At 36.1% G+C, this 15041-nt stretch overlaps 3 protein-coding genes across 4 annotated transcripts; 2 read left to right on the top strand and 1 right to left on the bottom strand.

Moving 5' to 3' along the window:
* The first annotated feature begins 1049 nt into the window (after positions 1 to 1049).
* LOC111456393 (auxin-responsive protein IAA27-like) lies at positions 1050 to 4096 on the top strand. Its single transcript, XM_023098235.1, has 5 exons — positions 1050 to 1957; positions 2928 to 3163; positions 3289 to 3430; positions 3739 to 3800; positions 3882 to 4096. Exons 1-5 carry the CDS (start codon positions 1404 to 1406, stop codon positions 3917 to 3919), a joined length of 1032 nt encoding a protein of 343 aa, XP_022954003.1. The 5' UTR covers positions 1050 to 1403; the 3' UTR covers positions 3920 to 4096.
* Positions 4097 to 5136: 1040 nt separating this feature from the next.
* Positions 5137 to 8922, bottom strand: LOC111456394 (protein UXT homolog). The gene is made up of 7 exons (XM_023098236.1): positions 8710 to 8922; positions 7531 to 7719; positions 6952 to 6981; positions 6705 to 6806; positions 5831 to 5938; positions 5638 to 5692; positions 5137 to 5460 (listed from the first exon to the last, which is right to left on the bottom strand). Exons 2-7 carry the CDS (start codon positions 7632 to 7634, stop codon positions 5392 to 5394), a joined length of 468 nt encoding a protein of 155 aa, XP_022954004.1. The 5' UTR covers positions 7635 to 7719; positions 8710 to 8922; the 3' UTR covers positions 5137 to 5391.
* A 203-nt stretch (positions 8923 to 9125) lies between these two features.
* Positions 9126 to 14830, top strand: LOC111456441. Of its 2 annotated transcripts, XM_023098295.1 has the most exons (14): positions 9126 to 9219; positions 9590 to 9638; positions 10090 to 10234; positions 10537 to 10760; positions 10846 to 10883; positions 10961 to 11040; positions 11329 to 11396; positions 12422 to 12737; positions 13043 to 13155; positions 13241 to 13306; positions 13877 to 13967; positions 14098 to 14165; positions 14322 to 14359; positions 14471 to 14830. In XM_023098295.1, the coding sequence occupies exons 1-14, from the start codon at positions 9194 to 9196 to the stop codon at positions 14658 to 14660; spliced, it is 1512 nt and encodes a 503-aa protein (XP_022954063.1). In that variant the 5' UTR covers positions 9126 to 9193; the 3' UTR covers positions 14661 to 14830. The 2 variants fall into 2 exon arrangements, with proteins under 2 accessions (XP_022954063.1, XP_022954065.1); XM_023098297.1 differs by lacking the exon at positions 9590 to 9638.
* Positions 14831 to 15041: the final 211 nt, after the last annotated feature.

Consider the following 15041-nt stretch of genomic DNA (forward strand, 5'->3'; position numbering starts at 1 on the left):
TTTATGAAAAAAAAAAAAAAAAAAAAAAAAGGCAAGGGGAGATTAATGAGAATCAAGTGGGTGGAAATAAAAAAGAAAAATTAGATTTTAAAATTTTAAATTAAAAAATGTTTTTATTATGTAGAAATTCAATAAAAAATCATGTAATTTATTAAAGAAAATATAAAAAACACGAGAGATTCTCGATTATCAAATAGTTATGAAACAAGACGTAAAGTAAGATAATTTTTGTCGGGTTGAGTTTATCTTAATAGACAAGTCACCTATCACATGAGTAAAATAGAAGTACGTGAATAAATCACGAACGTGTTTGAATGAGAGTTATTTAAAAATGATTAAAGAATGGACGGCAAAATACTTAACAATTTTAAAATAAAATGTGTATAATTTAAAAAATTTAAAGATTTTCAGTCATTTACTCTACCAACTGAGCGCAGATTTGATTTGAACCGGTAACAAGAAGATTTTCAGTCCTTTACTCTACCAACTGAACTATATGGGCCATTTCCGACACATTATCCTTATTTATTTTCATAGCAAATCGGAGAGACGAAGATTTTGAGTCCTCTACTCTATCAAACAAGGGGTTACAACTGATCTTAGGAATGTCGTAAGCAGAAGTTTTAGTTTTCAAAAAATTAAACCTAACCCAGAAAAAAATCTAACGTAACCTAACTTTTATACGTCCAAATTAGTCGGATTATCGTGTCAATTATAATTACTAAAAAGTACTTTTTAAAAAAATACTTTTTTTTTTTTTTTTATTTTTTTTTTAATTTTCTTTTAGAAACTGTGCAGCACCTTATAAAAGAAAGATGCAGGCTGCAGACTGCGGTTGTCCCCATAGGATAAAATCTCAAATTTTAATTCGAATATACATATAAATTAGAAATTAAAATAATAATAATAATAAAATCAACAAAAATGGAATTTTTGTCTTGAAGCTGAGAGAATCAATCTCCTTCAGCTTCAGCCGATGACTGGCTCCCTTTCCTCTCGCTCTCCCCCATGGCTCGTGGACGCCTACTGTTCTATCCTTCAACTTATATCCTAAAAAATGACACCAAACCAAACCATTTCTTTACACAAATCACTCCTAATCTTAAACTAATCAGCTTTAGCTAAAACCCCTTTTACGCTGTTCATTAGGATGAGGCCCCAACGTACGATTAATCGCGTTTTAGAGCGTTTTAATGTCGATTTAGCGGTGTTTTTCATTTCGATTTTGTAAATGGGGAAAAGGGTAAGTTTCTATTGCCACAGAAAGGGGCGATGAAACTTCTTTTTGTGTGTAAACAAAATCAGTAATCTGGGAGCTTATTCAGACCCTTCTCTGTCTCTTCTCCTCTCCTTTTTTGCCTCTGTTTCTTGCGATTTTGAAGAACTTGGTTCTGTCATTTTTGATGTCTAATCGCTTAGAACATAATTACATTGGATTAACGGAGGATTCTTCGATGGAAAGAATCCCCGAGAAGAATTCTTCATCGTCTTCTTCTGCTTCGTCTTCTTCTCCTCCTGGTACGAACGAGGAGAAGAAATGCGCTACTGTGAGTTTCAAGGACACTGAATTAAGGCTCGGATTGCCTGGTTTTCAGTCGCCTGAGAGGAAATCGGGAACTGGGATTTCGCTCTTTAGCAATGATTTTGAGGATAAACAGAGTAATGGGTTCTGTTCTTCTCGTATTTTGAAGAATCTTGTGTCTGGGTCTAAGAGGGGTTTCTCTGACGCCATTGATGGGTCGTCTTTAAAATGGGGTTTCTCTGGGAGTAATGGACTAAGCGAAGGGACCATGTTGTTCTCGCCCAAAAGTGGGATGCCGCCGAGCAATGTTAATGCGCCACAGGCTTGTGGTTCTTTGAAGGCTGTGAAGGAAGTGGTTCCTGTTAAGCCATCTTCTAAGCCTGCTCAGGAGAAGAAGCCTCAGGTTTCTGAAAATGGCGGCGCTCCTTTGGCTAAGTAAGCAAGATTTTGTTGTTCCTTCTCTTGATATGCTGTTCTTCACCGAGTTGAATGAAATAATTGTTGGGTTTAGTGTTAATTTCTCTGTTGGGTTGGATGTTTTTCTTGTTAATGCTATCATTACAATGCTTTGGGTAGCTATATCTGCTTGTTTTAGTCTGTGTTGTGGAAGATTGAGATCAGTTTATGCTTGGTTTCAAAGTAGAATCATGGTTGATTATGATGAACATGGAGCTGCTTGGCCTATTGGGAGTCGAGCGTTTGCGATTTCCTTTAGCCAATGACTAAGTTTCTTTGTAATTCTACGTAGTTTAGGTTGCATGTAGAATCATTCAAGCTTGACGTGATCGATCTTGCTTGTGGAGTGATTTGAATTTCAAACAAGTGTTCTTGCCTCGAGATATTTGATTTCCCTTGGAGTGAATTCTTTATCATCAGGGCTAAGGGTTCTTACCTTTCTCGTGCAATTCTATATAGTTAAATCATTCGATTTTGCTTGTGGAATGATTCGAATATGAAACAAGTGTTCTTGCCTTGAGATATTCAATCAACAAGGTAATTCGAGTCTTACTTTCCTTGTAGTGATTCTTTATCACTTTCCTTCTCCTTGTTGGGCATAGGCTCTGAATCATGTTCGTGATGAATGCCTCCAAGAATGATAGGCGATAAGAGAATAGGCTTGAAAAGTGCGTTCGTGTGGGGATGATGTATAGGAAGAGATTGGACTCTCTCTTATTTTATATGGTTTTGATGTCTAATACTGTGGAACGAAACATTTTTTATAAGGGCATGGAAAGCTCTCTCTAGTAGACGTGTTTTAAAAACCTTGAAGGGAAGCCCGGAAGGGAAAGCCCGAAGAGGATAATATCGGCTAGCGGTGGGGTTGGGCTGTTACAAATATGCATTTGAAGTTTCTCTCCGCTTTTCACTTCGGAGAATACTGAGCCTGAAAAGCTATGAAACGCAGGGCACAGGTTGTGGGATGGCCACCGATTCGATCCTTCAGGAAGAGCACGATGACCTCTACCAATTCGACCAAGAAGGCTGATGAAGCCGAGGGGAAATCGGAGTTGACCGGTTGCCTGTATGTGAAAGTTAGCATGGAAGGTGCTCCATATCTAAGAAAGGTTGATCTTAAACTGTGCAGTAACTACTCTGAACTATCATTGGCTCTGGAGAAGATGTTTAGCTGCTTCACTATTGGTATATCCTCCTTCCTCTCATCAAAGATTTGATCCACATGAATCTATGAACTTTGTTCCTCGTTTTCGTTCTTTTATCGACTTAACGCTACGAAAAGGCTTATTTGGTGTTTTAATGCTCTTCAGGGCAGTGTGGTACGGAAGGACTTCCAACTAAAGAGCGTCTGAGTGAAAGTAATTTGACGGATTTCCTCCATGGATCTGAGTATGTGTTGACGTATGAAGATAAAGATGGAGATTGGATGCTTGTTGGTGACGTCCCTTGGGAGTAAGTCGTTTCCCTTTAGTTTGTTTCGTTCATTTTTATTTCTATGAAACAAAGAGTCGACTCGATGCGTGTAGAGTTATTACGTGAATGATGAGTAGAACATGTTATTTGAGCTCTTGCCTAGCAGTACATGTGTTGTTTTCTATGCTTGAACAACATGTTCGTATGGCGTTGTCAATATGATTAATATAGGCGTCATCGATCCAAATCTTCGTTTCTAATCAATTGTTTTGTTTTTCTTAACTGGAAAATGTACATGCTCTATCTGTGTTTACTTTCTTTCTTATCGTTTCGGTTGGATATCTCAGGATGTTCACTGATTCGTGTAGAAGACTCCGAATCATGAAAGGTTCTGAAGCAATTGGGCTAGGTAAGTTGAGGCATAATATCTCGAGTATAGCGTATTTGTAAATATATGTATCTGAAGAAGTGTTTGCTCGTTGAATTGCAGCGCCGAGGGCCATAGAGAAGTGCAAGAACCGAAACTAGCGAGACGAAGTCCCGAGCGAGGCCTAGAGGACAGAACATCTCCTGAGATTTTATAAACTAATGTTGTATGTTATGAAATGCTAACATTTGAAAGACAATTATGTGCTGTGTGTTGATTTTTAATTATCATTGCCTCCCTCTTAATTAAAGAGTGAATCTCCTGTGATTTTGTTTGCACTTACAGCTCCCATTTCTCTCTTTCTACATTACTGCTAAAATGATACCCCCATTAAGAACATCTTCATTTCAGTACCTCGAAGCTAAGCTCGAAAACGGCGATGCATAACACTAGCTGAACAATCATGCACAAAAGGGGCACCAAGAACGACATTTTTTAACGTCGAAAACGACACAAAACATGCTCTATTATCTCGAGAAAGCAGGAAGAGGAGGAAGAGCATGTGCAGGTGCAGCAGGGGCAAGAAGCTTGTTATCTGGCAGAGGAGTTGATATCTGCGGCTGGAGTTGGATGGCGGGGTCGGGACTCGGGTCGTAGCGACGTTGACGGTATCGCTTCAAGAAGCGGGTGAGAAAGGAGCAAAGGAGACGGAGAGAGGAAAGAATGGGTATGAGGAGTAAAGCTGACAGAAGATAGTCAGTTGAGGAGCGAGAGCTGTTGCAGCCAAACAATATTCCCAGACAAACCATGGCGAAGAAAGGGGAAACAGGAAGGTTTCTGAGCAGTTTCTGAGCAGTTTCTGCAATGGCTTCCAATAAAATAACAGGGATTGGTAAAGCTTTTATTTTTCCTTCTTTTTTTTCAGCTTTTTAGCTTTGCCTTTGGGTTCTTTCCTTGTCCAAACAATGCGCAACAGAAGAACTTTCAGGCCTATTCTTGCTTGCCTTCATCACCCACTGTTTCATTACTCTTAGTCAAGCATGGAATCATTTCAAATTCATCATATATATATAAAAATTATATTAATTTTGAGCATTACATTATAAGTTTATAATCCGCTAATAAAAGCAAAGAAATAATTAATTAATTTGAGATTAAGAGTCAGGTTATTGTCGGTCTCTCGTTCTCTTCAAGAGCTATAGCTTCTCCCAGGAAATATCTGTTAAAATCGAAGTAAACTTTTAAGACCTAATTTGGCTCAGTTCTTTTACTAATTAATAATTAATTAACCAAAACGAAATTTTACAATGGTCACAAGATAATATTTCAATTTCAAAATTGTTAGAAGGCATAATAATAGCAAGTCAACCAAGCAAAATTGGGCACTTAATAAACATGCAATCTAATTCCATTCATAATTTTTTCAAGTTCATGAAAGTGTACTCTGCCATTGTCAGATGGCATGCACAATCAATAAGGTGGCGCAGTATTTTCATTAGCCATCTGTCTTCTTAAATTCTAAAAGATGAACAAGTTTACAAAAAGCATAAAAATTACGGGTTTTATACACAGAGCAGTGATTCTTCAGGACCATCTTCATTCCCAGAAAAGGAGGAATTATGAGGAACGGAACTTAAAATACATGTGCTTCCACAGTCTTCTCTGCTGGAAGTTGTAATAATTCACGAATCCCTTCACAGACCTGCAAATCAAATGTTCAAATAATCGTATGTACACCTCTCACCAACCCCACTTGTCTTCCAAATGAAAAATTAAAAAAAAAAAAAAAGTAGCTTAAAAGGGGCATGAATGAAAGTTTTAGGATCCCAGAAGTATGAATATTTGATTAACGGAAAATTTTGAAGTATGAAATGCATACCAACTTGATCTGCGCTTTAATTGATGCAATTAAATGAGTGTATTCTTCTATCTGTCTGCGTGGTTACAGCAAAAACATATAGAGGCTCTTAAATAAACGAAAATTTGAAACCTTAAAGGAACATAAGATCCTAAAACTTGCGTGTTCAAGCACTAGTCTGAACCACACCAGCAATACTTATTAAAACACTTACCTGGCTAACCTTTCTTCTTTGAGAGAAATGAACTTTAAAGCTTCAGACCATGTGAACTCCACATGAAACCCGAGCCCAACATCTACAAATATTCTTCGCGTATCTGCCCTGTAAAAGTGCAAATCATAATCGAGTAAATTCGCCTGAGAAAGGTAAATTAAATGGGGGCGAGAGAGTCGTTGGGTCTTGGCTTTGGCTCGAACCAAATTCAGCCCAAAGTCAAAGTTTAACCAATCCGACTCAACCTAGTCTAACCATTAATTGGAATGGATAAGGATCACCTTTTTAAAGAGTGAGTTAACCCATAGAATAGCCCATTTTGGGCCATATTTAGAACAACCGGTCATTTAGCTAAAGTTCGGAGACTAAACTTGTATTTTGACATTTTGAAATATTATTACTATGATACTAAGGTTAGTCATTTAGCTAAAAAGTTTCTTATTAGGAATTTGATTATAAATAAGGGAAATGAAAACATAGGCAATATTGTGGTTGTTTAGGCTTTTAGTGCGCTCAAGAGGGGGGAGGAGGGTCCTATCACCTAAAACTACATGAGAGTTATTGTTCCCTTCGATTCTTTTGAAAGATAAAAAATAAGAAAAACATAATAACTCCCAAATAGCTTGATATCTAATCTAACCGCCAAAGGATGACCTAATATACAATGGGACTAGCAATAAAGTAACAGGGCACTAGAGCAAATGAATCTAAACTCTATGATTGCCACCTATCTAGAATATTAAAATCCTTAAAAGTTTTCTGACAACCAAATATAACAGGCACCCGAGGTGGCCCAAATGCTAACAGATGGTAAAAGGAAATTAAAAAAGAAGGGCCACCAGATTCATTATCTAGTTCGGTAAGAAAAACTTACACATTGCCTTGTACATAGACTTCAGAGCCAAGATTGACCAACGTTGTGAGATTAGTTATACTATTTTTCTCCAAGTTCTCAATGTTCCGACGAAGGTCTGAACTAATGGTAAAGAAATGTTAAGTGTTAAACATCATAAATACCATCGACAATGCAACAAAACACAAGCGACAGAAGTATTTCGGATAATTGGGAATGAAGTGAAGCCATAAATCTGAGGAGGCTTCAAATGAATTAAAAAGGATACAACACCTTCTGCTGCTCAAACACTTTATCCCTGCCAAACAACAAACAATATAGAAAAAACAGTTAAATGAGTTTTACATCTCTCAAGTTCTCAAAAATACTCACAAACAATCATTTTTCTTCCTTTCCTCTTCCCAAGATCCTATAAAACTCCCAAATTAAAGAAATAACTAATCTTAGACATTGTTTGCTTGCAGGGAATCAATTCAATGTATGGGGCACAAAGAGAACATTTTGAGAAATTTCATTTTCATCATTGTACTTTATGCTTGCATTTTCACATGTACAAAATAAATATTTCTATAAGAAATTTTACTACTTAAGTTTTGAGCTTTAATAAATAATGAAATTAAATTTCATCAAAACTGAATTTAAAAATTGTCTAAAAACCAAGCAATGAAAAAAATTCAACCAACAAAGTACTCAAAGTCCACATTAATGTCCATCATCAATATATATATCGCTAGATAGAAAATTGTAACATCAATTTAGATGAAAATTCTATATATTGTCAGATAGTAAATGCTTCATTGGGATCCTTCAAAATGCATGAAGTTGAGAATCTGAAACAAATGCATACCTTTCAGCGATTGCATGCACCAAATCAGGTTTCAAGCGACGGTCAACAAATTCCTCAAACCTTTGAACTTTCTCATTCCGAAAGTTATCAATTCCTACATCCATGATCAATAACCACCAACTGATCGTGACAGCCTTGTGGATGTTCTAAAATAGTTATCAACAACAAAGTGGCAAAACTTCTATCCTCCTGCATACACAATTGTACATTTAGGTTATCTGGAAAATTATATTTCAAATTCCAAACAATTTATCTAACTGCATGGAGGGGAAAAATATCAACAATCCATCAATAATTTATGGGCTATTTACCAATTTAGTTGGGTTGGTTTGCATTTGTTAGAAACAAAACAAACATTTAGGAGACCTGAATTTAACATAGACCCAAGATTCAAATGTACTGAATGAAAATTGGGTTTATTTTGAAAACGACATTCTAATGAATTTAACAGCAAAAATCGAGATCTTAGCTGGATAACGTACATGAGTTCCTAAAACAAAAGGTCACTGACCCGAACCTTTTGAATTTAACAGGAACAATCTAGATCTTAAATTCCATACGAACAATGCTAACAAGTTTGTATGGAAGTTAGTCCACACGTACAATTGATGAAAAAATGGTAAAAAAAACATTAATATGGTCATTTAAACATGTTAGAATTGTTCAGTCCATTACGTTTTCATCTCTTCTCCAAGGGAAAGTGAGCGGAATTCAAGCTCCAAGATTTTTCTTTTCTTTCTTTCTAAACCCTTTGGTTTTCAATATCCCCTTCTCTATCTGTGATTTGTTAGTTCATCCTTGCATAGAATCTTCATCATCAAGATTCTTTGGCTTCTTAATCTATCTGCTTCATCTCATGTTCCTACTACCTTTCCACAATTGAGTTCAGTTTTTTTTCTTTCCTTTTTTCTAAAATCCTTTTAATTAGGCATTTACCCATCAATTACAGCCTAATTTAGAAAATAAAATGCTCTAATAATTTACTCATAAATAAAAACAAAAAGGTCGACAATTATCTGACCCCAATGCGATTAGATATAAGATTTGGTTGATGGAAGAACTTATCCAATGTAATCGTCATATATAACAACTAAAAAGCTTGAAGACTATTAGACAATGGCGAGCAGTGTGAGTATTAACTATGACATTGAGTAAAGTTGTAAAAGCAGTACGTCATACCTATGGAGAATCAACGCGGCTGAAGCAGAGGAGAAGTTGTCTCTACATACAATAACTAAATGCTGAGTGGATGCTACGAACGACGGCGACGGCGACGGCGAGGAGAAGCTGTATGCGGTTGCTGCGACTAACGGTGAGCGACCGGCTGGGATTGTCGAAGAACCTACCCCCTCGGAGACGCAGAGACCGGGAGCGGGAGAGAACGAAAGAACGAAACTGAAATAGGGCTTTCATTTTAGGGTATATATAACTTCGGTTCGGTTTTTGTTGGTTTTTAAAAACTAAAGAAACCGAGCCAAGCCGAAACTTTCCGGTTTTCTCAAATATAAACCGATGCGTCCAATTATTACCAAGAAAGTAAAAAGTAAATAAAAAGAAAAGAGAAGGTTATTTATGTAAAAGTACCCAGCTGCGTGCGAATTCCTTTATCGTCCACTGTGCTGAATGCTCTCTGTAGTTTCGTTCGACAAGGCAGGGGTTGCGAATGATAGTTTGCAGGTCTCTTTTCAGGTATGATTCAGAAAAACTCTGTTTGGATTCAGAGAAATGTCTTACAAGCATGCTAGAAATCCTTGCCGTCCTTAATCTCCAGTTCAAATTTTGTAATTCTACAGATTTCTTAACTTGCTGCTTGTCTAACAATGCCCGATTTTTGCCTTCATTTTCATCTATTGAAACAGAAAATAATCTATAATTCAGTGGAACTCTGCTCAATCAAATGGTTAAATCTCAATCGATTGACAGGAAGCGTTGATCCACTATATTTGCAAATTTTAGTTAATCAGAAACATCTACACTCGATCAGTGGATGAAACTTTTCGTTCAGTCTTTGAACGATTCGTTATATAACTAAGTTTTATCTGCTGTGCTGTTTTTGTAGAGTCGAACGCTTCCTGAAATATACAAGTCCATTTGTCCCACAGCAGCCGGTAATCCATTCTGGAGATCATTATGTTAACCGTTAATTGAAGTTGTATTGATTTTCTGTTTCATCGAAGCATGGGAAAAAAAAGTAGTGATTGAATATACCATAAGTTATCAATTTTATGTTTTGGATTTAGTAATGATTTAATATGTTATCAAAGAAAGATGGTTATGTCCAAATTCTTGTATTGTCATTCACTTCCCAATTAATATTGATAGTCACTTACTAACTGGCTCACAAGTGAGAATGAGTGTTAGAGAACATGGAAAAATAACGATTAGATATACCTTATCCCATCGGCTCAAGTTTTAGCGTTGAGTGGCGTTTTAACGGGATTAGACAACTAGTGATGGAATGTGCATATATTGAAATGATGTTCTTCCTAATAAACTGGTAGTGGAATAGCTTCTACTCCTTATATCGTTCTAGAACTGACTTCCGTTCCAATGTGTCAGGGACTGTATACTTATAATGGTTGGAGCCTGAATGCGAATATGGCTGGTAAAAAAGAATTCCGGAGGGTTGCTGACCAGAAGAAAAAGCGCAAAACAATCACTCAAGCATGGAGACCAGTGTGTACTCAGGCCAGCCCTTCTGAGGGTAGGTTGAATTTATATTACAAAAGCATATTAGTCGTAGCTCTTAACTTTGGGACATCCAACGAGTTAGCGAGCTTCTATAGTGAATTTAAGTTCTTTGTTGACAGCAAAGGCAGGGGTTTTGTTGTCCATCTTAAGTATAATAGTGAATATCCCCCAACTGGATTAAGTATTTTATGATGATCGGTGCTGCACATTAGACGGTCGAATTAATTATGTACATAGAGGACCTAATTTTCTTAAACTGAAGTAACCTACTTTTTCAACCTCAATTTTGGTGGGTGATAATCGTTCTTGATGTAGATTTGGTGGTTAAGAATGATAGAGTTGAGTCAGAGGATGGAAGTCGAGTTCAAGAAATTCATACCAGTACTGTTAGTGCTCAAAATGTCGTAGAGGTGGCTGAAGAAATTAATGTGGTGACTGACCTAAGTGTTGGTTCAAGTGCATTTCCAAATGAGGGTGGAGACACAAACTTGGAGGGTCAATCTGTGCCTTCCGGTGAGAAGTTTTCAGTGAAATTGGATGTAAGTGAGCATATGCTAAGTATCTTCATCAGATCAATTTCTTGAGTTTACTCTTCAATTTAGTCTTTTTATGTTTAATATGCAGGTAGGGAGCTCTCTAATTCGATTTGTCAGAGGGAAAGGGTAAATTTCATTTCTCAATATTTGGTCGTAATTTATGGTCAGGGTTCTCAATTGATTTTCCATCTATTGTTCCACAGTGGATCTACACAGGAAAAAATTGAAGAAGAGATGGGAGTCAAGATTATGATTCCATCATCTAAGAAGGAAGAATTTGTTGGTAAGGTTTCAGAATTTGGTACATTTCATTTAGCTTAATTACAAAAAATAACATCTAGTTTATTTTTAGTTCCGCTTTCTTTTTTAAAATACAAACTATGCTTTTTAATTCTCTCGTGGATGGCTTTTCTGAAAAAATTGCACAATTTAGTTGTTTTAAAGTTCAATTTTCTCTGTCCCAACAAGGCTAAATTAAAAATCTTGTCATATATATAGTTTTATTGTTCTATCTTGAATAGAGATCTGATATTGATCTTTTGAATAAACTCTGTTTTATTAATTATTACAGTTATTGAAGGTAATTCAGTTGATAGTGTAACCAAAGCTTCAGAAAAAATACAATCAATAATTGACGAGGCAAGTTTTCCACTTTTATGTTTGTTTTAGAAAATATATTATGCTCAGTTGTGTTCCAATTTTTATACTTCATTTTCTGACCTTTTTATATGAGTTGATGCTAATGGTGTTTTTTTTAACCAAAAGATGAAGCTTTTCACTGAAAAAATGGAAAGAGAATCACGCTAAAAAGACGCAAATTTAAAAAATGAGTGTGTAAAAACAAAACAGAAGTACCAAGAAAATATAAACCCAATCCAAATCAAACAAATGTCTTGAGGAGGGAATCCAATAAAATGATTGGGTAAAGAACACCGTGAAGAAGCTTTAGGACTAGCTGAATCGAACCAGCCAAAGAGAAAGATTGCTCCCGAAAATCATAGAAAACGCTCCAACCAAATAACCAAAAAGCTTTGACTACATAAACCCATAAAAAAACTGATTTTGATGGCAAAGATGATCCGAAAGGGAGCTGAAGAACAATAATCTTTGAGATAATTAAGAAAATCTTCTTGAGAAAAAACCAGAGTTCCATTGAGGAAACAACAAGGTTCTGCATTCCACTTGATGTTACAAGGAAACTCCTCTTTCCACAATAAAACCAAAGAAACCGTTTGAAAGCCTAACCATTACAAGTGCGATTAAGTACGGAAGCTGCATCATCAGCAACCTTCAAAGTCTTCTCATTCACCGAAGGGAGGGAATGCTTCACATCATGAGGCTCATTAACGCTCTTGGCATGCACAAACAGTTCATTACCAACAAATTAATTGCCTTCAATAACTTTCCTGCCACTGAAGATTCATTAGCAATTTTCACAGCAGGAGGCTCTGGTGTTGGTTCGATGAGAGTCCATTTTCTTTTTCTTTTTTTTCTTCCCCTTATTCTTGTTTTCTTAAAGCATTTTCTTTCTGTAATATTTCTTCTTTTGTGGTTCTGATGAATCTACAGATCTTGGGACATTGTTCTCGAACTTTTCCTTTTCTTCTTTTTACTAGTATTGTAGAATGCACAGTTGATCATTTTATTGTTACATTGAAATGCAGGCAATTAAAAGCCCGAGTCTTGATTACTCGCATTTTGTGTCCCTCCCTCTGGCTATACACCCTGAATTAGTCGAGAAGCTTATTAATTTCCAGAACTCTATACTAGGAAGTTCTGAGTCTTGTTTAGATGAGGCGGAGGACAGCGATACTAATGAAGATAATACAGACAATGAAGTTGAGGTTCACGATACTGTTAAAGAACCAGACGTTGCAGTTGAACTTAAAGTGGATGATAAAGAGGAGCATGTTAAAGTGAACATAAATATACCTGTCGTCAGTTATCCTCCTAAAGCTTCAAAGACTTCTACACCATCTGGTATGATAACTACTGAACATAGTAAAGGTCCAAGAACTTGTATTTCACATAGATCTATAGGAACTGCCCAATATTTTAACATGACAGTGAAAGTATATTTCCATCTTCATTCATTCTTTCTCCATCGAATCTATTATTCCGTAAAGAGATCCTGGCTTGCAGATGTCAACTCACCTCTTGTGTTTAACACATTGTCAACTGTATGTTTTGTTTTGGTTTCTTTTTTCTTCTTTTTTAAGTTTTTAGGAAAGTGCTAATCTCATTTTTCTTCTAAGAACTTTTCTGATTTACATTGCTCTTGACAGACTTGGGAATTGACAAATCAGTATTTATAAAACCTAAAACATTTCACCTGACGGTACTTATGTTGAAGTTGTGGAACAAGGAGCGGGTAGATGCTGCTTCTGAAGTTTTGAGGGTGATTAAACTTACTAGCTGGATATTTATACTTACTAGCTAGACATTTGTGCAGCATATATGTGATGACACATCTTTTCTTTCAGGGTATCTCCACTAAAATAATGGATGCATTGGATAATAGGCCAGTACTAATTAAGCTCAAGGGATTGGTGAGTTCTCTTCAATTCAAGCATCAAATCTTTTGTGACTGTTTTTTGATTATTGAAAGACAGCGCTTCCCTTGTAAGTACCAGTTCAATCATAACTGCCGTCTACTCAGGATCAATTCATATTTCAAACTGATTAGAAATATCTCTATTTTGGTTAGAATCTTGTAGCAACAATTTACTATATAAAGTGGTGTTTTTAAGGATGAAAATTAATAATTTATCTCCATACTTTGCATTATTTTGGCAAACTAATCTGTATGCGTCTTTTGAAAGTTTCCTGAAGTTTAGTTGATAACGTGTAGTATTGATGTCTAAGCAAGACCTGGATGTAATCCTTTAAGTGTACAAGGCTTGTAGTTTTGAACTCAAATCTCCTTGGTGTCACCTAATTGTAATATTTAAATATTACACTAGTTTCTTCATTAAGAAATGTTCTAGGCGACTTGCATTTTTTCATTGTATCAACGTAGCTGACTGTCCATCAAAGCACCACCCCTCTAAGGAAAATTGTGTTTCTACAGTATGGAAGTTCCAAATATTTGACTCCCAATAATGATTGTGTCATATCAGGATTGCATGAGAGGTTCTTTGGCCAAAGCTCGTGTTCTCTATGCTCCCGTGGAAGAAATTGACGATGAAGGAAGACTGTTACGTGCTTGTCGTATCCATTTTATAGTTTCATCTAAAAGATTATCTTATGTTATGAAAATGATTCCTGCTGATTCCTTTTCGTTCCAGTTCTTAAAAGTAATTAAAAGAAATTTACCTTTGAGTTTCTTGAGCGTTTTTAGAAGTCATTATCGATGCATTTGATGAAGCTGGACTTGTTCTGGAGAAAGATGCAAAACAGAAGTTAAAGGTACGCTAACAACTTCTAATCCTCTTCATTCCAAGTCAAAATTCAAATATCAAAATGTTTTGTTCGTTACTTTCCGATTTAATTTCATCCAACAATGTGATCTTCTGATGTACCTATACTTACAAGAGTTCTTTTTTCCTCATTCTCAATATTCAGTTGCACGCTACTGTTATGAATGCAAGACATAGGAAAAGGTACACCATTTCATTCAACTCTTCTCTCTGGTTCCTTCCATGTGCAAATCTATGTTTAGAATCCTGAATTGTTTGATTTCTCTCTGTCGTTACGACACCGCGATGCTTCAGAAATAAAAGGAAAAAGAAGTTCGATTCGTTCGACACTCGTGAAATTTTCAAGCAGTATGGGTCAGAGGAGTGGGGTGTGTATCATATCCGTGAAGCTCATCTCTCTCAAAGATTTGCATTTGATGAAAACGGATACTACCATTGCTGCGCTTCCATTCCTTTCCCTGATGAACAAATGCAAGTTGAGTGATCATTACCTGTAAACTAAGCTCCAACCAGAATCTTCAAGTTATTAGGATCTCTTCTCTTTGTAGAATTTAGCCATGTAGTTATTTCAACTTGGTTCTTCTTCAATACTTCTTTTCTGACAAAGTTTTGAGTATTTTTATTAATTTAACAAAAATTTCGAAGAACGTCAAATCATCATCCTCGTCTTCATCGAAATTGGGAAACTCACATGAGGCAAATACAACTCAATATTGGAATCCACACCGTTATGTTTCTAATGTTTCTAGTGTACGACTGATCAAATGAGATCAAGAGACCTTAATGGATAGCTAACTCTTACATACTATAGGTAACTTTTCCACAAATACGTTTTACATCACCCAATAGTGACCATAGTAATAAT

Source organism: Cucurbita moschata, unplaced genomic scaffold (genome assembly GCF_002738365.1).
Source record: "Cucurbita moschata cultivar Rifu unplaced genomic scaffold, Cmos_1.0 Cmo_Scf00018, whole genome shotgun sequence".
NCBI lineage: Eukaryota > Viridiplantae > Streptophyta > Magnoliopsida > Cucurbitales > Cucurbitaceae > Cucurbita > Cucurbita moschata.